This window comes from Miniopterus natalensis, chromosome 11 (genome assembly GCF_054644295.1).
Source record: "Miniopterus natalensis isolate mMinNat1 chromosome 11, mMinNat1.hap1, whole genome shotgun sequence".
NCBI classification, from domain to species: Eukaryota; Metazoa; Chordata; class Mammalia; order Chiroptera; family Miniopteridae; genus Miniopterus; species Miniopterus natalensis.
The window spans coordinates 36,122,985-36,148,370 of NC_142091.1; the positions used below are offsets into that span (position 1 = coordinate 36,122,985).

The 25,386-nt window shown below is 39.1% G+C and overlaps 2 protein-coding genes across 2 annotated transcripts; one reads left to right on the plus strand and one right to left on the minus strand.

Annotated features, from left to right (window-relative positions):
- Positions 1 to 1,588: 1,588 nt before the first annotated feature.
- AAMDC (adipogenesis associated Mth938 domain containing) lies at positions 1,589 to 25,229 on the minus strand. Its single transcript, XM_016196351.2, has 4 exons — positions 25,146 to 25,229; positions 17,646 to 17,795; positions 4,599 to 4,694; positions 1,589 to 2,826 (listed from the first exon to the last, which is right to left on the minus strand). The coding sequence occupies exons 2-4, from the start codon at positions 17,775 to 17,777 to the stop codon at positions 2,686 to 2,688; spliced, it is 369 nt and encodes a 122-aa protein (XP_016051837.1). The 5' UTR covers positions 17,778 to 17,795; positions 25,146 to 25,229; the 3' UTR covers positions 1,589 to 2,685.
- LOC107524437 (histone H3.3C-like) lies at positions 18,269 to 18,797 on the plus strand. Its single transcript, XM_016196350.2, has one exon. The coding sequence runs from the start codon at positions 18,269 to 18,271 to the stop codon at positions 18,710 to 18,712; it is 444 nt and encodes a 147-aa protein (XP_016051836.1). The 3' UTR covers positions 18,713 to 18,797.
- Positions 25,230 to 25,386: the final 157 nt, after the last annotated feature.

Consider the following 25,386-nt stretch of genomic DNA (forward strand, 5'->3'; position numbering starts at 1 on the left):
GGAGAGAAACTAACCAGGGCAAGCAGAGGATGAAGAAGGCTTAGGGAACAGTCCCTTTCACACTTAAAATTTTAATTATAAGTTCCAAATAGCCATGCAGACAGTAACAGCATCTTTATTGGACCATTAGGGCATTTAAATGAGCTAACATATATAAAGTTCCAGATGTAAGACTTGAAATTCAGTAAATACCAATTTTTTCCTTGTATCTTCTCCCCTTTGTGGATGTGGGTTGCCCTGTGATCCTTTGCTGTGTATTTCCTTCTGGTTATTCAGCTAATAATTCTGTTTAATTCTAAAGACTTAGGATGTAAAGAAGGAACTGAGTGTCAAACCTTAGTGTTGGGGATTTTATATAGTCTCATTTAAAAGTTGGCAAATAGACCTATAAAGACTAGACCTGCATTAATGTCAACATTAAAAATTTTTAAACTACAGAGGTAAAAAAAAAAAGACTAGTTAACTACATAAAGTTAACTAGACTTATTGTGGTAATCATTTTGCAATATATACCAATAGCGATTCATTGTGATGTACACCTGAAACTAATGTAATGTTATATGTCAATTATACCTCAAGAAAAAGACGTTATATATTAAAAAGACACAGCATTGGATTCTAACTGGGTCTGCCACTTACTTGCTGGGTGAGTTTGGAAAAATCCCTTTGCTTTCCATTCTGATGGTCTTATCTTTTCTTGCCGATCCACATCTTAAAAGTTGCTATTCTGTCTACGGATTGGCTCCCCTTAGGTCAATGCCCAACTGGGCGAATCAAGTGATAGGAACATGGGGAGCAAAAATCAGTTTTCTGGGGCTGCTGCATGAACAAGGGTTAGGGTGGAGCAATTTTGTTTGTTTTTTGGTGTGACAAATACCATGCCTGGTAATTGTCTAGTTGAAGACTTGCCAAATATTTGTTTGGTGAATGAATGAACCTCTCCTTCTTTAAGACTCAGCTTGTGCTATGTCCTTAGTCATGTCTTCCCTAATTTTCCTTCCATCCTGGTAGAATAAGTTAGTCCATCCAGTGTGCCATCTCTGGACCTTGTGACTATTGCAGTGTTAACACACTGTATCTTTGTTGTCTGTTTATTTGTCTCTTCCACTAACTCCTGAGGGTAGGAACTATAGCCAACTTAATTCCTGTACTCCCAGGGCCCGGTAATAACTGGTCATAAGGAAATTAGTAAGAGACTCTCAATAAATGGGCATGAAAGAATTACTGAATAAACGAGAGACAGAGTAGATAGTTCCTTTGGGCTCCATAAAATGAAACTAACTGGCTTTATACAGCAGCCCCATTAATAGAAAGATAATGACAATAATGGCTTCAATTTATTGAGTCCTTACCACATACCAGGCAGTGCACTAAGATTTTCTAAGAATTACTCCATTTAATACAATAACTCCAAGTACTAATATTATCCCTGTCTGACAGATGAGAACAGTGAGATTCTGAGGATTAAATAAGTGCCCAACCACTGAGTGGCAGAAAGCCACAGTTCATAGTCAAGGCTATTTGACACCGAAGCCCATACTTACAATTCTTTAAAGGGGCGGGGGGGGGGGGGGGACACACAAGTGAAAAGGAGATGCTCATAACATTCTAGGCCTGTCCATCAATTCCAAGGCTTCACAAAGGCCGCCTGGCATTTAATAGAACAAGGACTCTCCATGCCAGTAGAAACTATTAAAGGGCATCTAGTTCAACCCCATCACTTCATAGTGAGGGAATCAGAGGCCCAGGGAGAACGGTCTGGAGAGACAGATTTAGTTAGTAGAACAGTCTGTCTAGAATGAAGTATTGGGACATAGCTCCTTTCAGTGTTACTGAAGTGCTCTCTGAATTAATTCAGTATGTCAATTGCACAGAGACTTTCCCTGACAACATATGTGAACTAGCTCTATTACTCCTTGTCTTCTTATCCTGCTTAGTTTTTCTTCACATTATGTATTTATTCATTTACTTGTTTGTTTATATAAGACTCATGAAAACAAGACTTTTAATGATGTTTCTCTGGAGTCTATAGCACTGCCTGGCATATAGGATACTTGATAAATACTGGTTGACCTGATGGCTAAATATTCCAAAGCATCAATTGTATGGGATTTTAATGCATTGAAGTTTTTCTTTGTCCTTCAAAGAAACATTTTTTTTCTATATTTTTGCCTTCCCTTTCTCAAACTGGCCTAACACCACTTTATTAAACTTTGATAAACATCCATCCCCTCTCCTGATTTTTAGTGTCTCCTGTCGCCCACTAAGGACAGGGACCTTGCCTTAGTCATCCATACATCCCAAAGCCTACCTAGCTTGGGAACTGGCATGAGCAGCTGTTCAAAAAAGCTTGGGGAGGTTGGTGTGGAGAGTAGTAAGAATGATAGTCATGGGCATTATTGCTTAGTGATTTATCTTTTTTAATTTATTTATTTTAACTTGATTTTAGAGAGGGAGGAAGGGAGAAAGAGAGAAAGCGAGAGAGAGAGAACACTGTTGTCAGAGAGATGCACCGATGAGTTGCCTCCCACACTCACCCAGACTGGGGATCAAACCCGCAACCTAGGCAAGCTAGGTATGTGCCTTGACTGGAAATCGAACCTGTGATCTTCTGGTGTATGGGACGACTCAACAACCAACTGAGTCGCACCAGCAAGGGCAGTGATTTATTTTCTTAAGGCTCCATCAGCAGGTGGAATGGAAGACCCCTCCCACCCTGACACCTTGGGCAGCCAAGGCATTGTACTCCTTTACTGCCTGCTCTGTCTGGAGGACCCGCACATCAATGCCTTGTTTCTCCAGGTACTCCAGGGTTGATGGGGGTACCTGGGAAGAAGGAAAAAAATAGTTAAGTGGTGGGGGGAGGCCCCTGGAGTTTCCTTACTGCCTCAAGGCAACTATACAGAACTAGACAGGGACAACTGTCACTGCTCAATCACCCAGAGTGTCACTGGTCCAAAATTTGGCATTGAGCCCCAAGAAGTCAAAAAGACTTCTGAGAAGTTGACAGAAGCGTCATGATATGTATGCATAAAGCTCAGGCGAATAGGAATGGAAAGAGCATGGATTTTGGAGTTAGCCTTGGGTTTAAATCCTTGCTAGCAGTGTGACCTTGGGTAAGTGAATTAAGTTATCTAAGCCTTTGTTTCCATGTCTGGAAATAGGGATAATAATACCTAGCTCACAGGGTTGGTATGAGAACTAATTTAGCCAAGGTATGGAAAATGTCTGGCATAGTGCAGACCCCAAACCAGGTAAATGTTAAATGTTTGAGTCAGTACAGCCTGAGTCTAATTCTAACTTTGCCATTACCAATCAAAAGACTTTAAGCCAACTATTTAAAGTCTCTCAACCCCCTATTTCCTCCCCTGTAAAATGGGGATGATACATATATCCCAGGGGTGGTGTGAGGATGAAGTTAACTAGGTACATATACTGCAGCCCAAACACATTCTCAGGCCTCTCTTGACCACCCCATTTACAGGAGTCCCTCATAAGTCACCATTTTCTTCACAAAATTTATTATGATCTGGAATTGTCTACTTTTATATTATCCATGAGGGTCAACCTTGTGTGTCTTGTCTTGTTGTCCCCAGTGCCTAGAATAGTATCTAACGTATAGAAGGTACTGAATCAATATTTGTAAATGAGTTTATATAAAAGTTTCTCAACAGTGGCAGCTATTATTAGATATTCTGAACTTTGGCTTGTCTAATTAAATACATTTTAATTAGACTTTGCCTCTTCATAAAAATTCTGAAATATTTTAAAAAATGTCCTATATTTTCTATATGTTTGAACAATTTTATAATAATAGTAGCTTTATAGATAGGAATTATTTTAATGGGGGGGAAAACTAGGTTAAACTGAAAGGTATAAATAAAGGGCACCTTCATCAGTAGGAAGCTGGATTTTAGAACATTTATATAAAGGAAAGAATGAGGTAGATCTCCATATACTTATGTGAAAGGCTGTCCATAATGTAATAATGTAAGTGGATAAAAAGTTACAGAACAATACGTATAGTGTGACCCTATTTATGTAAAAATAGTTGTAAGTGTATTCATGGATGTGTAAGTGTAGATATTTGCAGATGCACAGAGAGTTGGAGCAGTGTACCCAAGTGTGCAGACTGAGGGGGGAAATCTTTTACCTTTTTCTTCTACATTTCTGCATTGACTCTTTTCTGTAAGTAAAATTAAAATACATTTTTTTTTCATAAAGGGAAAAACATAACTTGAGTGCATCTATGAAGAGAAAAAGTATTATAAAATCTAAAAAATATAAAGTACTATAAAAAAATCTAAAGAACCAAATGTTGATAGTTGTAGAGTTTGAGAAATTCCAAGATTGAGGACTTTCTAAGAAATACTTGAAACAATACAATACAGGTCCAAGGGTTAGGTAGAGACTGGAGAGTCCACGCCTGATAAGGAGAGTATTACGCAGCCATTATTTTATCCTGGGACATCCACTGGCTCGCCAGCAAAATGCAGGTGCATGATATATAGAGATAACTCCCAAAAGGACATATCTCTAAGGTCAAAGTCCAAGAGATTGGCAACTGTCCTCAGGATGCTATGTCCACCAATACCTACCTTCAGGGCCTCACTCATCCCTCGGCCAATCACAAGGGTCTGCACACCCTTCTCAACAACTTCCTCCACATCTGCAGGCTGCACACCAGGAGAATGCTGGGTGTGGAAAGAAAAAGCATACCAGCTACCCGTTCTTTTAATCTTTCTTTGCAGTTGGCATTCTTACGGGATTCATTCATTCACCCATTCATTCACTGAAGAAATGTTTTGTTTTGGGCCCTGGGAATAACAGATGATACAGTGCTGCCCTTCTGGAGCTCTAAGTCTAGTGAAAAATATGGAAGGCTAAAAAGAAAATAGCTTTACAAATGTCAGAAGGAAGTAAGCTCATGGTGTTGCAGAACATAGTGAAAGAACACTGAAGTCAGACCTGGGGGGTGTGGAGAAGAGACTTCCATGACATGACCACTGTCTGTCCTGTAACCTGGACCCAGGCCAGAATGAGGTCTATTTCTGCAAACCCCCCTTAGAGATTGAGTGTTATTTATTTTCATTCTGACATAAAACAGCACCCCTCTCTTGCCTCCTGCTACGTGCTGGTTCCTGGAACAGGTTATTGTCCTGACCTGGTCAAGCATGTAAAGTAATTTCCTGTACCTGGTAGCATTCACACACTATTACCTGTGACTATTCCCTCTGCCTGCCCCCCTCCCCCGCCCACATCCTATGTAATTCTCTGGCCCTGCCAAGGGACTTGTGGGTCCATCTCGTCTTGCAGCTGCCCATGACATGCCTTGTATGTAAGTTTCCCTTAATAAATTCTATTAATTACCAGACGGGAGTAGCCAGCCTTTCTTCAGTCTCTGCCCTCCGCTTATGGAGGTCAATTTTCAGTCTCGGGGCTTTTCCCTGGTCTGAGCTTACTACTAGGGGGCTTGGGGCAGGTGGTCAGGGAAGGCATCCAGAGGAGGTGACATTTAAGCTGAGACCTGACAGACAAACAGGAATTAGCCAAGTTAAAGGAAATCAGGGAACAAGGCATTCCAAGTTCAGGGAATAGCATGTACAAAGGCTCAGAGGAAAGAAAACCTAGTGAGCTACAGGTAGTTGAGTATGACCGGAGTGTAATTGACAGCTGAGGGAGTAGAAAGAGATGAGGTGGAAGCAGAAAGCACTTGGGCACGATGCCAAAATGTGGACCATGGTAAGATTTCATAAGAATCCCACACTATTCCTTTTTCTGAGCCCCTTTCCCACTTAGCTCCAGGAGAAATTCTGTTGATGCTTTAAATCCTATCACTTGGTAAAGTCTTCCCAGATTCTCCCATGGATAATTAAGGTAAGATGTTCAACGAAGATTAATCCAACATTAAAGGATGGTAGCTTCTGAACTGCTTCCACGTCAGCCAAGGGGATATGGGAGTGAAGAATTTGGGAAATACCATCCCAACTACTGGGCTTCACCAATGATGTGTCTGCACAAGGATGACACACAGCACTGAAGCTTGGAGAAAGAAAGACTTTCTTCCCTGATTTGTCTCTCTTCTTTTATTCAGCCAACAAACATTTACTGAGCACTTACTCTACACTGGGTCTTATACCATGCTCTGAGAAGTACTGAGATGAATTAAATAGGAGCTTTAGTCAGGTAAGATCAGTGAACATATGGAAATAGTTTCAAAATAGTTACAAAAGGATGAGAGAACAGAACTGAGGATCTCGAAACTGGGATAATTATGAGTAGTAAATTGCTGTGGAAGATACGGTTTTTGAACTGGGTGTTGAAGTATGAGTAGAAGTAATGCCTTGGTGTGGTGGTTGTGGAAGGGATACTTTAAAATTTTTAAATTATTTTTTTATTTTTATTTTTAAAATATATCTTTATTGATTTCAGAGAGAGGAAGGGAGAGGCAGAGAGAGAGAATCATCAATGATGAGAGAGTCATTGATCGGCTGCCTCCTACACGCCCCCCACTGGGATCGAGCCCACAACCTGGGCATGTGCCCTGACTGGGAATCGAACCATGATCTCCTGGATCCTAGGTCGATGCTCAACTGCTGAGCCATGCCTGGCTGGGCTAATTTTTATTTTTTAATAATTAATTTTGCTTGTTTCTTTTTTGTGTGTGTGGGTGTGTTTTTTTATCAGAAAGAGAAGGGGAGGGAGAGGGAAAGAGAGATAGAAACATCCATGAGAGAAACAAAGATTGACCACTTCCTGTACCCACCCTACTGGGGATCGAGCCTACAACCCGGGCATGTGCCCTGACTGGGAATTGAACCAGTGACCTCTTGGGATGACACTCAATCCACTGAGCCACACTGGCTGGGCAGAAGGGGTACTCTCCAATCCTAGGCATGGCGTAGGGAAAGAGCTGCTGAAAATAGCACATATGACTTCACTTGTGACTCATCTTTTGAACATTTAATGAAAATCCTCCATGTGCAGAGTAATGGTAAAGAAGCACTAGCAAATCCAAGGTTGGTTCAAGTTTTAAAAAAATCAATGTAGTTCCCACAAAGTAAAGAAAACAAAGCATGTAATCATCTCAATTGATGCAGAAAAAGCATTTAACAAAGTTCACCATGTCTTTATAATTTTAAAAAAGTTCCCAGCAAATTAAACTAGAAGGGAAACTTCTTTAGATGAAGGACATCTAAGAAAAACCTACAGCTAATCATCAAATGTAATGTTGAAATATTGAACATTTTCTCTCAAGGACTGTACATAATGGTATCAGCTAGACATTTAATTCCTTCTTATCTCTTGGACATGTCCATTCCTCTCCATCTCCACTACTGCTACCCTGATTTAAGCTGCCATCACTTCTTATTTGGACTATTGCAGTAACTTTCTAACTGGTCTCCATAAAACCACTTCAGCCCTTTAAAATGATCTGTTCTTCAACTACAGCCAGAGGGGTCTTTTAAAAACACAAATCCATTCATGTCACTGCCCTGCTTAATAGCACTCAATGGTTTTTTTCACTGCCTTTAGAGCAAATGCCAAACTCTTTAACATAGTCTGCAAGTTCCCAGCTGCCTCTCCAGCCTCACTGCACACCACTTTTTTCATGTTCTATATCCTTTGGACATACAGGCTTTCTATCCACTCTTTAACCATAGCATGTTCTCTCTCACCACTGTGAGGAAACATGAAAAGAAACTCCGTAGATTGGGAGAAAATATTTGCATATCACATACCTGACTTATATCCAGAATATATAAAGAACTCTCAAAATACAACAATAAGAAAACAATACAATTTTAAAAATGGGTAAAGTATTTGAAAAGACACTTTCCCAAAGAAGATATATGGATGGCTATGAAGAACATGAGAGACGCTCTATATCAGGTCACTTTGGAAAGGCACATTAAAACTACAATGAGGTACCAGGTGCTGGTGAGGATACAGACAGATTGGATCTCCCATGCCTCGCTAATGGAAATATAAAATGTAGACCTACTTATGGAAAAGTTTGGCATTTGCTTACAAAGTTGAATATTGCAACTCAGCAGTCACACTCCTCGGTACGTATCCTAGAGAAATGAAAACACATTCACACAAAAACTTGTAATATGAATGTTCACAGCAGTTTTATTCATAACAGTCCCAAATTAGAAGCAACTCAAATGTTCCTCTGCTGGTGAACAAATAAATAGATCATGTTATAATCCAAACAATGGAATACTATTTGGCAATAAAAAAGGACAAATTACTGATACACAGGACAACAGGGATGACTCGAATGTTTTATGCTAAATAGAAAAAACTGTAGCCCTGGCTGATGTGGCTCAGTTGGCTGGAGTGTCATTCTGTACACCAAAAGGTTGTGGTTTCTCTCTCACATCGAAGTTTCTCCCTCTCCCTTCCTCTCTCTCTAAAATTAATAATAACATGTCCTCAAGTGAGGATTAGAAAAAACTATATGATGTCAAGGAAACTAATATTCTGTAAATAATGAAAAAAACTATCTGATTCCAATAATATGACAAGTAAATGTGACATTTGTATTAGGTCAATTGGCAAAATATTAGTAAGATCTGTATATTAAGTAATAGTATTGTATCAATGTTAATTTCCTAATTTTGATCACTGTATTATGATTATGTAAGAGAATGTCCTTGTTTGGGGAAATACATACAGGTATTTAGAAGCAAAGGGGTATAATATCTGCAACAGTTAAAAAATATATATATATCGATGGGGAGGATGATAAAGAAAATATGATAAAGTGTTAACATTTGGATCTGGGTAAAAATGAGAATTCTTTGTACTATTCTTGTAACTTTTCTGTAAGTCTAAAATTATTTCAAAATAAACAGGAAATTAAAAAGCAAATAAAGTAAAAAAAGCAGGAAGAGTGTACATACATCCACATACTTCCTGATTTATTTAGGCAAGGAAATAAAACTGAACAGAAGGCAGGTGACTACAAAGAGGAGCAGAGGCAGAGTCTTTGGGGCTTTCTCCATGTCTCTTGATTCCCTGAGGGGTGTGCAACTGCTGCTGACTTTGTTCACTTAGTCAGTGAGTGCTCCAGAGCTGATAGCAAAGCCAGGCTCTCTTTTATATTCAGACTTGCCTCCTCAGCACCTTCTTAAGGAATTTACACTAAGACTGCACGAGCTTGGGTTTAGGAATGTCAGAGTGTTCTGAGTTAGAACACCTACGTGTCAAAGAGTGAACCAAGCTGATCCGCAGCAAGGGCACATCCTCGCCTTCAGAGAGGCTGCAGAGCTAGTGCCCAGGTGTCTCTGAACAGTATCTCTGCCTCCAGCTTTCCCGGGATTGGAGTCTTGTTCTATAAAGTTATTTAGGTTCATAAACTTTTAAAAGGCAAAACAATTGGGGATATCATTTCTGGTTACAATAAATGGTCCTTAAAGAATGTAAGAGTATGGGATTAAATGCCATTTCCCACAGCTCTCTGATCAATCCTGGAACCACCCTGCTCTGAACAGTGATGATATCTTCATATCATCACTATAACCTAAAATTTTTTTCTATGGAGCTATGACTAAGGTAAATACTTAATAGAATTACACATTAAGGTTGGAAAGCTTCACCTTCCTTAAGTAAATGCATTTACATTTACCTCAATTATTGAATGATTCCTTCATTTAACTTTGAAAAGCACCATGCTGCCCAGACTCTTAAGAGCTCACATTCTAGTAAAAGGAAACAAGGTGACGGCTGGGGGTGGGGTGGGACGGGGGGAGTGAAAGGTCAAAAGAGTTCAAAACCATAATCATCTGGAGAGTCAGAGACTGGAGACAGCAGCAGCCCATCAGAGTTGCCGATCAATGGAACTCAAGTGACGAATTCGGCTGCTGTGTGCTATACTGCTGGTCCAGGGTGTCACATGCAGAGCAATGAACACTCACTGCAGCAGCCTGTGGATTCAGGCGTTGGCGGGTGATTACTCACAGCCTTGTGCAGAGGCCTGTTATTGAGGTGTCTTCAACCTGCCACCAGCTCCTCCTCTGCTTCTTCCAATCCCTCAGGGCAAACCACTAAGGCTCTCTTCCTTAACTGTCTGACTCTGTTCCTCTTTTCAAAGAGGCTTTACATCACAGGATGTTGTAAGGTTGTAAAAGCTTACTGTGTTTTCTTAGGGGGGAAGCTATTAATTGTGGTGAAATGTCCAACTAATACCCATTATGCCAGCTAAACAAAAAGGTGGCATCCTATATGGTTTGGACATTTCCCCCTTTTTTATATTAAACTTGAAAACATTCCTGAATTACACTTTCAAGGAAGCAGTTCCTCCTGCCAAAATGAAGTGAGCATAAATGGTTAGTAGCAATGCTGTTATCTGGCTGTGTTGCTGATAAAAGCAGATTCTGTGAGTGAAGGTTAAAGGATCTCTGGAATCTGTCTCTGTGGGCACTGCCCAAGTCACGTTCTCTTTATTGCCTTGGGAATTAACAGCCTCTTAAATGATCTTCCTGCCTGCCTCTAGCAGAAATCTGTTTTGTGTGCCACAGGTCACTCTGGCAATCAATCGGGTGGAGCTTATGGCCCCCTTCTCACCATAAAGTTTTTAAAAGCTTCAAAGAAAATATATAGGATTACAAAGGAAACAGATTTTATACAATAAATTTATCAAATTGTTAAAAACAGGCCCTGGCTGGATAGCTCAATTGGTTAGTTGGTTAGAGTGTCATCCTGATACACCAAGGTTGCAGGTTCGATTCCCAGTCAGGGCACATACAAGAATCAACAAATGAATGCATAAGTAAGTGAAACAACAAATCCATGTTTCTTTCTCTCTCTAAAATCAATCAATAAATAAAAATTTAGCCGTGGACAGTTTGGCTCAGTGGTTAGAGCGTCAGCCCTCGGGTTGAAGGGTCATGGGTTCAATTCCTATCGAGGGTGCGTACCTAGGTTGTAAGCTTGATCCCCAGCTCCGGTTGGGGCTTGTGTAGGAGGCAACTAATCAATGTGTTCCTCACATCGATGTTTCTCTCTTTCTCTCCCTTCTACTCTCCCTGAAAGGCAATTGAAAAAACATCCTCAGGTGAGAATTTAAAAAAATTTTTTAAACAGATGGTGTGGTCTAGTAATTTGCTTCTTTATTAGTTTAGAAGAATGGAAATCTTTTCCAAAAGTCCATTAGACTTATCCTCACATCTCATAGTAGCATACTGCTAATTCTTTCAAAACCCATTCTGTCCCTTTTCTGCTGCCCAGCTAGACTCCCTTTTCTGTGCTCCCTTGCAGCTCGGTGTGGAACATGTGACTATACTATCACCAATAAAGTTTTAATGGAGTATGAGCAGAAGAAATAATGCCACATCTAGGTTTGAGCCTCGAAACATTGGGGATAAGCTTTTCTTCTCTTTCTCCTTCTATTAGGTTAGACTTCTGGCATGGCTACAAGCCATTCCCACTATTCAAATGCTCTAGAAGAGGGTGGAACAACACAGAGGAAAAAGTCTGGGGCTGTTAAATTGAGATAGAAGTATTATTATGAACTCATCACACACACACAGGCACACATTTTCTGGCTCTGGATACTGAAAGGACTTAGATATACTGACATCTCTAGTAATTGAGCTCACCTAATACCCAGCTCTTGGTTTCTAGATACCATTTCCCACTAAAAGGAATCAGGGCTCCTTGGATAAATGGCTGAACCCAGGAAAAATATATCTTGCTATGCCAGAAAGCAATGCAATGGTAAAAAACTGATGGGAACATGTTACAAGGACAGTGGCTAAATTTGGGACAATTTAAACCTAAAAAAAATACTAATAATGGTAATAGGTTAAAATATTTTCTTATTCTCATTGGGCCGCTAAAACAAAATACCACAAACTAAGTGGCTCATAACGAAAAATTCAATGCAGCAAAAATATATTGAACTACTTTATAGGCTTGCTTGTCTAAGACTCTTTTTTAAAGAAGTAATTCAGTCCTTTTTATAGTAACCAAAGAAGCAATTTGATCATTTCTGTAGTAATACTGGGAGCAACTAACAGTCTTGAGCATTATTATATGCTAGACACTGTGCTAGGAAACTCAGTAAGAGAAGAAAATCAAGTACTACTATGTGACAGGCACCGTGGTAGATGCTTTCAAAGAGGAACACATCTAGTATTCAAAGCCACCCCATGAAGTACATCATTTTTCCATCCCTACCCCCAAGAGATTCTGATTCAGTAGGTGGGGAAAATGAGGGAGATACAGAACACGCATTTTAAACAAGCACTTTAGGTGATTCTGATGCAAGAGATCCACGAATCACACTGAGAAATACTGGTTGAGAGAAAGGAAAGAATACATTTGCATGAGCAAGGCAAGTTGCATGCATTTTTAAAATTGATTCTTCCCAACCCATGTGTTACTTTTACATCAATCCACAACAAACAAACATTATTATTCTCATTTAAGAGATGATTAAACTGAGGCACAGAGAAGCTAATAAGTTGTTTAAGGTTACCCAGATAAAGTGTGACAGTTCTGAGACCTATGACTCTAAAAAACCTACTAGATATCTCTATCTAGATCCCTTAAGATAATTTCAAGCTCAACATATTTCAAAAGAATTAATCATTTTCTCTACCTAATCTCTGCCCCAAAACAAAAACATCTGTTTTTCCAATAATATACCCAATATCAATGAATGGCACCACCCATTTATCTATTCTAGAATTCTTTCTCACCTGCTAAATCTAACAAATCACCTTATCCTATCAATTTCACTTCTTAATAATTTTCAAATTTGTTGTCTCATTTCCACCCACACTACTACTAACTTAGTAACAGCTTCATTTATTGAGTGCCTACACCACATCTAGCACAGTACATTAATCCTTAGATCAACTCTATGGTAGATATTACTACCTCTCTTTTATAGATGAGGACTCTGAGGCTTAATAGCTTTGATCCCAAGTCCTTTTGTATCTACACAGATGAGCTCTGGATCAACACCTTAGCTTTTCCTCTCATCTTTCCCAGTTCTAACCTTTCCCAGTTCTAGAATACTCGCCTTGTGTATTCTGCTGACAAATGATACTTAACAAGATAAAAACTAAATGTATGGCAACCCTTTCCAAATTTCTCATTATCATCAATGGCACCTTAACAGTTTTGCACATTTAAAATTTTTAAAAATTTTTATTGATTTTGAGAGAGAGAGAAAAAAACACACATCGATTTGTTGTTTCACTTATTTATGCATTCATTGGTTGCTTGTGTGTGCCCTGACCAGAGATCAAACCCACAACCTTGGCATATAGGGACAATGCTCTAATCAACTGAGATACCAGGTCAGGGCCAGTTCTGTACGTTTTAATCTTAAAATTTATAAGGGGGGATTGTGATGTTGTATAAAGGAATGAGGAAAAAAGGTGGAACCTGATCTGGGTTTAGTATTTGATATCACATTTTTCTAACTCTGTATCTGTCCAAGTTATATACACCTCTCTGTGCTTAAATAAAAAACAAAGTTAATAGTAATATTAATAATCCAGCCTTATATAGGAAAAATACAATATACAGTGTTAAATCCATTTTTGAGGGGAAAAATTACTCCATTATGGCACATTTATAAGTTGGTACTTCACTATATCTTAGTCTGGATAATCTTTGTCAGACATATCAATCTCCTATATAAATAAAGTGGCTATGCCTTGTCCACTGAATAAAATGTAAACTCAGCTTTGCAGATACTTTGTCAACCATACTCTTGCAATAATCCAATGAGATCAACCTGTGAAATAATCCAATGGGGTTCATTTGGTTCACAAGTATTATGACTTGTTTTTTGTTTTTTCTTTTTAATTTTGAGAAAGAGAGGAAGGGAGAGAGAGAAACATTGATTGGTTGCTTCCCATATGCACCCTGACCTGAGATTGAGCCTGCAACCTGGTTATGTGCCCTGACTGGAATTGAAACTGCTACAACTTTTTGGTGTATGGGATGATGCTCCAGCCAATTGAGCCACCTGGCTAGGGCTGGCTTCTTATTCTTTAGTTTTCTCTCATTCTGTTCCTTCTGTATCTCAATGCCCTAACATTCCTTTTTCCAATCCGTTGTAGTATTCCTTCCCTTAAGATCCAGGTGGTTAGCTAACAAGCAACTAGGTGTCTGGGTCAAAACAATGAGCGCATGCAGTTCAAAACTAAGGCATGAACAGAGAGTGTGTTTGGGGGTTCTCTTTTTATGTGGGCCTGATTATGTAGGTATGACTGTTTACTATGCAGACCAATGTGATAGATTATAAAACCTGAGAAGTTTCCTGGAAAAAAATGCCTACAAATGTTGGATAAAAATGAACATCCCTTGAAATGCATAGCTGGGCCTGCAAAAAGGAAAGAGAAATTCCCAGAGGCCAAAAATGAAGAGAGAGTTTAAAATTAGAATGGTGAATGATACTGAAGGAACACTGGAAGCATCTGCCATTCTCATAGCTTTTTATGAGACAGTCTGAGACTAGGAAATAAGACTTGTGCAAGGTGGGACACTGGAACAGTAGACACCCTTCCCAATTATGCAAAGTACCCTTCTCAAACCCATCAGTGAAAGGACTGACCAAAAATATCAACCCACTGAAAAAACGGAAAAGACAAGGAAACCTGTCTGCCTCATCCTGGGCTCTAGTTGGGGGGAGAATGGCCCCTGAGAATTTTTTTTTTTAATTTTATTTTTTAAAAATATATCTTTATTGATTTCAGAGAGAGGAAAGGAGAGGGAGAGAGAGAGATAGAAACATCAACGACGAGAGAGTCATTGATCGAGCCCGCAACTCGGGCATGTGCCCTGACCGGGAATTGAACCCTGATCGCCTGGATCCTAGGTCGACGCTCAACCGCTGAGCTACGCCCGGCCGGGCACCCCTGAGAATTTATAATCACAAACCTGCCTGAACATCAGTTTGGGGTTCAAATGTACACTATCAGCCTGGTCTGGGAAGCCCCCAGTCAAGAAATTAACTTCTAGTCCCAAATTGAGAGTAACATAGAATGCCAAGAATAAGCAAAATTAATCTTTGTCAAGACAAATGTCAAGAAAGACAAAGTCTGACCACTGAATATTCCCACTGATAGAGTGCTGGAAAAACTATTGTCAACACAGAACATCAATAAAAATTACGATAAATGAAGACCTTGTAAATTAACAAAGTTTTCCAGCAATTCAGGGTGTGTTTATTAAAGAAAAATGGCTGAAAAGTGGGTTTTGTGCAGTTCTAACTTGCCCTATTCCAATCTACCCCATTCCCAATTCTGTGGTAGTCTTGAAAAGCAACAACCTGCAATCACAGTGAAAAGCACCAGACTACCAGTCACACAATGATAGAATAATGGATTAAAGCTCCTTCAAATACTCATTCTCAGAGAACTGTCTTTATTTAACCTGTTTGTTGGTTCCCTGGAAGACCCCGCTCATAGGCTGTGTTTATTTTATCTGACTTGGAGTTTGCCATTGCAAAGTTTGCCTTTTCCCCCCAGAAAAGTTTGTGAAAAACAGTCAGAGGAAATTGTTTAACAATGCAGCTGCCTGAAGCAGTAGATAACAGGGGAAACAAGAGGTTAAACAAAAATTTGAAAGGAAAAACTGGGAAATGAGATGTCCATAGGGGCTTTGAAAAGATCTGATATGAATCTTGGTATTGAAAAAGCCATTGTATGTCCAGGGTTGTGCACATGCTCAGGAATGATATAAGAAGGCCTTAAGATCACAACCCTGGCTAACTTTGAGACTCTGCATAAGCAAGAAACAGCAGAGTTTTAAACTGTCTGGCTGAGTGTTGACTGTGTACCGAAATTGCAAAAAAAAAAGGGGGGGGGAACCTATTGATTCTAGGAATGTAAGAAAGCCTCTGTCCAATTATTGTTTCAAAAACCATACCCACAGAACTAAAGGAAAGTATGAGAACAGCATCTCACCAAATAGAGAATATCAATAAAGAGATGGACCAACTAGAAGTGCTGGAGTTGAAAAGTACAATAACTAAAATAAAAATTTCACTAAAGGAGCTCAACAGCAAACAAGAAACAACAAATCTGAAAAATAAGTCAATTGAAATGATCAAATCTAAGAAAAAGGAGAAAAAAAAGAACAAAGACAATGAACTCAGAGACCTGTGGAACACCATTAGACATATCATTATACTCATAATGGGAACCAGAAGAGAGGAGAGAGATGGGGCAGAAAAAAATATTGGCTGGAAACTTCCCAAATTTAATGACAAAACAACAATGTACACATCTGCAAAGTTCAATATATTACAAGTAAGATAAACTCTAAGAGAGCCACACTTAGACATATCACAGTCAAATTGTCCAAAGTAAAAGACAGAGAATTTTGAAAGCTGCAAGAGAGAAGCAATTTGTCAAGTCCAAGGAACCTTTATAAGAATGACAGTTTATTTCTAACTAGTAGCCAATGAGGCCAAAAAACAGTAGGATGGCACATTCAAGGTGCTGAAAGAAAAAGACTGTATATAAGGAGTTCTATATCCAGCAAAGCAAAACTACCCTTCAAAATGGAAGGATCAACCTCCATCATTACAGGATGAAGAGCTCCATAACCTGCTTTTAAGTGAAAATTATTAAAAGAAACAACAAAAACCTACCAACCAACCAACCACAACCACTACAACCACCACCACAACTGCCACCACCAACAAATAGGGGGAAAAAAATCTTTCAAAGCCTTTGGAAATGATCCTAAGAGCGAACAGCAAATTAAGAAACATCTATTAAAGGATATCTATAAATATTTGGTAGGAAAGGTGAGAAATTGTGGTGTTTAAAGAAAGACTGCTGCATGTCTCCCCACTCCCAGATCAATGAGGTAGAGACTCCACTCCAGACTGTTACAGCCAAGAACATAGGGCTGTTTCTCCTCTCATCTCCCAGCTGGAAAGATTCCTTCCAGGGAGAAACAGGACTCCATTGTGTGGTTGACAGGTAGGGGGTCTGTTGTTTCACCCAACCTCCACGCATGGAACAGATATTCTACCTTGGGCATTACACACTGATAATATTGGAGGAAGTGCAATACAAGGGAAATGCAAATTCAAACCACAATGAGATAACATCTCACATCCACTAGAAGGGTATAACAAAACAAAACAAACAATAGTGTTAGGGTGAAGAGATTTAGAAAAATTGAAAACATCATACATTCCTAAAATCTAAAAATGTAAAATGGTGCAGCTGCTTTGGAAAACAGTCTGACAGTTCCTGAAAAGGTCAAATATAGAGTTACCCAGCATTTTCAATCCTAGGTATATACCTAAGAGAATTGAATAATTCTGTTTATGTAGAATGTCTAGAATAGACAACAGCTACAGCAACAGAAAGTAGATAGTTGCCATGAGTTGGGGGAGGGGAAGAATAAGCAGCGACTGCAAAGGGTTATGGGGTTTCCTTTTGGGGTGATAGTATATTCTGGAATTAGTAGTGGTAACTATTGCACAAGTTTATGACAATAAAAACTCCATTTGAATTATATCTCAAGGAGAGGGAAGGAGGCAGGGAAAAAAAGGGAGAGAGACTGCATTACTTTTCACTTGGTCATTATAGCTTAGGAGGTTGAAAATCACTTGGTCAGCTTTATACAGTGTCAACCAAACACTAATAGCTTACCTCAGTTCCTGTTTCTCTCCAATCCCAAGCCCGACTTCCCCCAGGCCACACTTTGCAGTCTTTATAGGTTTTAGTAGAGCCTTGTACTTTCATTTGCCCCCATGAAAGGGAAGCAATTTCAGGGGAAGACATAAGGAACTTAATTGAAATCTGAAATTTAAAAAAAGTACCAAATCAGTTATCAAGTAAGATTGAAATAGCTCCAAAATACAGAAGGTACACTATATAAAAATATATTTAAAAATATAATACTATAGGCCATTGCTCTCTAATGCCAGCCCTGCCTCTAGCTCACAGAGCTCTAGCCAAAGGAGAAGGGAGGTAAGTAAGGAGGTCTCTATATCAGCGATTTTCAACTGCTGTGCCGCAAGAATTTTTTAAACATGCAATACCTGACTATTTACTTAGGGGCACTGACCTCTTTTCCCTTAGATTGTCAAATAAAAAAAATGACAACCACCAACACAACCATAGCCGTCCGGTGTGAATGAGCCAAAATTATACCTATGTTTTTTGTCAGATAGGCAAAAAATATAACATACTTTTTGGTGTGCCGCAGAATTTTAGTAATTAGTTTATGTGTGGCATGAGATGAAAAAGGTTGAAAATCGCTGCTCTATACCATGGCTTGTACAAAGCAGACTGCCCCCAAATTGACCAGTGGTAAAGAACCGAGGAAGCTACTGGCTACCAAAGCCACTCACAAGAGTTCACCCTTTACTGGAGGGGTGAAGAAACCTCACCGTTACAGGCCTGGTACCGTGGCACTCCATGAAATTAGACGTTATCAGAAGTCCACTGAACTTCTGATTCTCAAACTTCCCTTCCAGTGTCCGCTGCAAGAAATTTCTCAGGACTTCAAAACAGATCAGCGCTTCCAGAGTGCAGCTATTGGTGCTTTGCAGGAGGCAAGTGAAGCCTATGTGGTTGGCCTTTTTGAAGACACCAACCTGTGTGTTACTCATGCCAAACGGTTAACAATTATGCTGAAAGACATCCAGTTAGGACACTGTATGCGTAGAACGTGCTTAAGAGTCCACTATGATGGGAAACATTTCATTCTTTAAAAAAATTTCTTCTTCCTGTTATTGGTAGTTCTGAACATTAGATATTTTTTCCCCATGGGGTCCAAAGATACCTAAGTATATGACTGCAAGTGGAAAATAGGGGACAGAAAACAGGTATTGGCAGTCTTTCCATTTTTATTTGTGTGTGAATTTTTAAAAATACAAATGTGGGGACATAAAGCATTAATGCAAGTCAAAATGTTTCAGTTAACAAGTTTTAGCAGTTCAACTTTAAAATAATTATAAATAAAACTTAAATTTTTCTGAACAATGCCAGCATTTGGGTTTTTTAAAACAATTAAATTTCTTATTATATATATAACACTATATACAAATACAAAATATAGTTAGCCCTGGTGCTCTATGGGTTAAGAAGCATCTTTCTCATTTATGTGGTTGTCACTTATTCTTTAGAGGTCTAAAAAGTAAATTGTTATTCTTGGGACCCTGAAACATCCAGCCTTGGAAACTAGATAGTATAATTATTACTTCTTGGACCATGGAAGGAATTCTCAGGATATTTTTTTGGAGATAAAATTAAAAGGTGGAGATTTACTTCACATTATGGAGTGAGGAGGTTGACAACCCTTTTCTCAAAAGCAAATATAAAGCTGGACAAAACTATCAAAAATATCCACTTGGCACTCTAGAAATAATATTAAATGCATGTGTGTAAACTGAGAAGTGTTTATTTATGACAACCACTGAATTTCAGATAAGAACAGTAAGATATTTGTTGTTCTTGCCTGGGACCACTCACATGCCCCCACATTGATTCTGTCGGCACAGAGGTTCAACTTTGTTGGAGCAGAACATGAAAAACAACAGTCTTGCTGCTACAGTCAGAGGAGACTCACTTGATCTAAAACAGTGATCTTAGTGCAAGTGAATATGGATGACAGGTAGCTCTGGTTCCTTAATATTGTGGGCCTGTTTGGGGCAAGCAATGGATTGTGAGAGTAGGGAAGGATTTAATAGGAATTTCTCAGAGGGGACACAACCATAGAGGGCTTGATAAGCCCTCCACATATCCAGAGTGGACAAAAGGCTGTGAGCATCTGCATCAAAGACAGGAGTAGGCCCAAGTCATGCCAACATTCTGAGCCAATGGAGCCTAGAGCACATGCAAAATGAAGAAGTGAAAAGGCTCAAGAGGAAGCCAGGGAAGATATGAAAAAGCCTAAATATTGAATGTACTCCCCCGTATACACTCTGATCCATCAGTAGAGAGTGCACATCTCATGGTTTTGAGGTGTCTGGACACAACATTTAATTAATCTTTGGTTGAACGCTAAGCCATAATATAGACACAAAGAGCCCTAGAAGTTCAAGCTTAAAAAGAAAAACAAGAAAAAAAACTAAACAAAGATTCCAGTGGTCACATATTGTATAGGTGACAGAATTTATAGATTTAGTCTAGGCAAGTGACTAAACCACAAACAAAAAAACTAAGAACAACATTGGGGGGTGGGGATCAGAACCCAGACTTCCTACAATATATTATCTAAATTGTCCCGTTTTCAACAAAAAATTAGGGGACATGCAAGAAAACAAAAAACTTGACTCATACTCATCAATTGAAACTATGGGAATCTTCCCATGTGTTTGATTTAGCAAAGACTTCAAAGAAGCTATTATAAATACAGGGTCCCCACAAAATGTATACACACTTTAACAGCTGATTTGTATTACATTTTGAAAATGAAATGTATTTCAATAAACACTGCCTTTGTGTGTATACATTTTTTTTGGATACTCTATATAGTCAAAGAAGTAGAGGAAACCATGTATAAAGAATTAAACAGCCCGGCTGGATGTGGCTCAGCGGTTGAGCATCAACCTAGGATCCAGGAGATCGGGGTTTGATTCCCGGTCAGGGCACATGCCTGGATTGCGGGCTGCAGCCGATCAATGACTCTCTCATCATTGATGTTTCTATCTCTCTCTCTCTCCCTCTCCCTTCCTCTCTCTGAAGTCAATAAAGATATATTAAAAAAAAAAAAAAAGAATTAAACAAAATCATTATGACAATGACTCAATGAATACAGAATCTCAATAGGCAGGTATTTCAGAAAATAATGAAATGGAAATTCTTGTATTGATAAGTACAATAACTAAAAGGTGCTGTATCAGTCAAGGTTCTTCAGAGAAAAAGAATCAGCAGATTATAATATACTAAGAGGTTTATTTCAAGGAAGTGGTTCATGTAGTTGTGTGAGTTGACCAGTCAAAATGTGTTGCGCAGGCTGGAAGGCTGCTAACTGTTGGGCAGAAGTTGTCATTGCAGTAATGTTATTTTTTTCTTCCTCAAGGAAACCTCAATTTTGCTTTTAAGGCCTTAACTGATTGGATAAGGCCTACCAAGAATATCAAGGATAACCTTTATTTAAAAGTCAACTGATTGTAGATGTTAACTACATCTACAGAACAACTTCACAGCAACACCCAGATTAGGGTTTGAATAACTGGGTACTATACCTCAGCCAAGTTGACACATAAAACTAGCCATCACAGTTCACTCCTTGTCAATTTGACACCAATATACATTTCCTTAAACCATATTTAATCTCTAAAGATAATAACAAAGTGATACTTCTGCCTAACATTAATAACTGCTTTTCTATTTTTGTAGCTCAACTTCTAAATATTCATTTAAAAATGTATTATATAGGCCTGGCAGGCGTGGCTCAGCGATTGAGCATCCACCTATGATCCAGGAGATCCCAGTTCGATTCCTGGTCCGGGCTCATGCCGGATTTCAGGCTCAATCCCCCGTGGGGGGGCGTGCAGGAGGCAGTAGGTTGATGACTCTCTCATCTTTGATATTTCTCTCTCTCTTCCTCTCTCTGAAATCAATTAAAAATATATATTTTTAAAATGTATTGTATAACAAAGGAAATAAACACACTGTTTTAGGTGCTATGGGAGGAAGAAACAAATTTATAGGACACAATTCCTGTCTTGAAGAGCTAATATTACACTACAGAAGACTTATGCAAATAACTAAAATGTAATTTTTAAAAGGTAACTTTTTAAATACAAGCTAATTTTTGAAAAGTGGTAAAAGGAAAATATAATGAATTGTTATGAATGTTGAGAAAGACTTCTGTGTTAATCTGCTAGAACTTCTTTAACAAAATACCAAAGACTGGGTGGCTTAAACAACAGAAATTTATTTTCTCACAGTCTGGAGGCTGGAAGTCTAAGATCAAAGTACCAGTAGGGTTGGTTCTGGTGAGAACTCTCTTTCTGGCTTGCACATGGATTCCTTTTAGCTTTGTCCTCTTGTGACCTTTTCTGTGTGCATAAGTACTGTGGCAGAGTACTCCTGGTGTCTTTTCCTTTTCTTATAAGGATACCAGTCCTATAGAATTAGGGTCTCATGGCCTCACCTAACCTTAATTACCTCCATTTCTCCTCAAAGGCCCTGTATCCAAATATAGACACATTGGGTTTAGGGCTTTAACTTACGAACTTTGGGGAGAAATTCAGTCCCGAGCAGCTATCCTGTGACAGTACTACACAATCTTGATTACTATAGCTTTGCAGTACTTTTGAAACCAGGAAACGTGAGACCTTCAACTTTGTTCATTTTTTAAAAACACTGTTTGGGATATTCTGGGTCCCTTGAATTTCCATATTAATATTAGGATCAACTTGTTAATTTCTACAAAAATCCAACTGCAATTTTTTAATCTGTAGGTCAATTTCAGAAATATTGCCATTTTTTTCCAAAGGTAAGTTGTCCAAACCATGAATATGGGATGTCTTTCCATTAAGACTTCTTTAATTTCCTTTAACAATATTTTTAAATTTTCAAGTCTTGTATTTTAAAAAAATTTATTCCTAAGTATTTTATTCTTTTTGATGCTATTGTATTTCATTTTGGATTGTTTATTGCTAGTGTATAGAAATACACTTGATTTTTGAGTATTTATCTTATATCATGCAAACTTGCTAACTTGTTTATTAGTTCTAATAGTTTTTTGGTGGATTCCTTAGAATTTTCTAAATACAAGATCATACTATTCATGATAGAAGTTGTTTCATTTCTTCCATGCTAGAAGAGATGGTGTTATGGGTTCATGTCATTTAATTTCTTTTCAAGAAAAGATTTAGTGAAGGTATGATCTAAACCTTGCTTTGTAGTAAAACATCTTTTACCTTTTGGTGGATGGATATAACTTTTTGATGCCCAAGGAAAGATTAACAAAGACAGAAACTCTGTTTTTATCAGGTCCCTTTGAATAATAGTGTGAGCACTGAGAAAACAAAACTATAGTATAAAGCTTCACATATTTTTTAAAGAATGTTATTCTAAAACCCCATTAAGCAGGAGGTGAGGTGTTGAAGCTGAAAACAGAGAAATAGAAAGGGGCTACAGGGTAAGGTTCATATAATGATATAATGAAATCTTTCCTTTGATTTGAAAGCTCTTCCCACCAAAATTCCTTCACAAAGATATGATTTAATATTGTGTACCTATCTTTTATATAAGGTCAATTAAGTAACAATATTATGAAGGTTTTTTGTATCTTGCTGCAAAATTGTTGTTAAAAATGTGTTCTGGGTCAGCTTTTTTTAAACTGGGGTCTTCAGGTTCCCAGGTCTAGAGATATATACTTGGGAGTTTGACAGTTCTACCAATATGTTTTAGTTTAGTTTTGTGTTTAATTTCAGTGTTGCTTAAAAACAATATTTTACCACACATTAAAGTGTCTCTTTTGCAATGATAATTCACAACTATAGACGTTTTCCTAAAGTAAGACTTTACTTTTTTAAAAATCTTTTTTATTGTGGTAAAATATACATAACATAAAACTACCATTTTAACTATTTTTAAGTATATAATTCAATGGCATGAAGTACATTTATATTGTTGCATAGACTTTAATTTCTTATACACTGTATCGGTATTTCTTATACTGGAATTTTCAAAAGTATTTGTTATGTTTCAAAAAAATATTTTTTTTTCCTTTAGAAAGGGTTCAAATATTAGGAATCAGTACTCTTGATAATTCCTCTTACAACAGAATTTTTCTCTCTCTTGATAAATGAGTATATTTGTTTTCTTTAGATAACCAGAATGATATAGACCATTATGCCCCCCCTTACCTAGAAATGCAGAACAAAACTCAACGTTTAATTGTGGTAAGCATTTTTTTCTGTTCCCAATATAATTATTTGCCTATAAGTTTCTTTATCTTCCTTTATCATTAATTGTCCTATATTACATGCTTATATTGTACCTTGCTTCAAGTTCTTTTTAGGAAGTAGGTACGATGTAAGTTTTAAATGCACACTGAAAATTTTGGCTCAAAGTAGTAAACTGTATAAATCATAAATTTTAAGAACTGCTTTTTAAAAAAGTATTTACAATGTGCCAGCGCATTGTGCTAATCAATTTACTGTGAATTACCTAGTCCCTATGGTGTAGGTACTATTATCACCCCCACTTTACAGGGGTTCAAAGAAATGATGAATTTTCCCCAATGTTATGAGGTGGATCTGTTAGGATTAAAGTCTGGCTGAATCTAAAGCTCAGGCTCCTAACCATGAGGCACATTGCATCTCAAGCTGTACATTCCATTTTTGCATTATTGATGGCTGAGATTCTTTGTGGGAGAATGCTCACTACTGCCCCCCAACGAAGTGGAACCCTGTCTTCTATCAAACTTTTTTTTAGAAAAATCTGTTTTTATTGATTTAAGAGAGAGGAAGGGAGAGGGAGAGAGAGAAACATCAATGATGAGAGTCACTGATCGGTTGCCCCCTGCACGCCCCCTACTGGGGATGGAGCCCACAGCCCCGGCATTTGTCCCCACCGGGACTCCACCCGAGCTCCTGGTTCACCGGTTGACGCTCAGCCACTGAGGTCCGCAAGCCGGGTGTGTGAAACTTTTTGCTCTTCCACCAAATCTCCTGTCACGCCCGCCCTCTTAGTGACTGAGTCCTAGCCCACCCTCAGCCCCTGGTCCACTACGGAATCTGTCCGCTCAGGCCCTAGTGCCTCAACGGAGTCCCTTCCCCTCACACCCTGCCCCCTCACCCCTTGCAGAGGCTGGTCCTTTCAGGGTCTGCTCTGCTGGCAGGGCCCCAACTCCTTAGACAGGTGATCCCCGCAGAGCCCTGTTCCTTCAGGCCCTCGTCCCCTAGAGCTCTCAGACCCTGTTTTTCCGAAAGGAAAGCGGCGAATCCTGGACCCCAGCAGACAGCAAAACCCCTCAGAAAACTTCCGCAGACTTCTCCTTACAGAGGTCCCATCAGTACGCCACATTAAGGGCACCTCTCTACCTTACCCCTTTCCAACGTTCTCCCACAATCAAGCTTTTTCCTCCCCTATTTTCTCTTTTCTGCTTCTGATTCACTCTCCTTAACTTCCCTCACTATCTCGTGACCCTCTTTCAGTTTTTGGAGTCCCCGCCAAACTCACCCAAAGCCCTCTCTCCAGGCAGGTGCGATCCCAAACGGCTCCCCGCTATACCTCTCGCCTCGGTTAGTTCTGTCCCTCTGGCCTGGGTGCCCCCCCCCGCGCCGCGCCGCGCCTCTCCCCTCCCCGACCCGGAGAAGCCTTTCCTCCACTGTCGCCCACAGCCCCGCCCCCCCCAAGCCTATTGGTCGTCGTTCCTAAAGAGTCCCGCCTCTCCAGCGTCCAGCCCGCCTCCCTGCCCGGC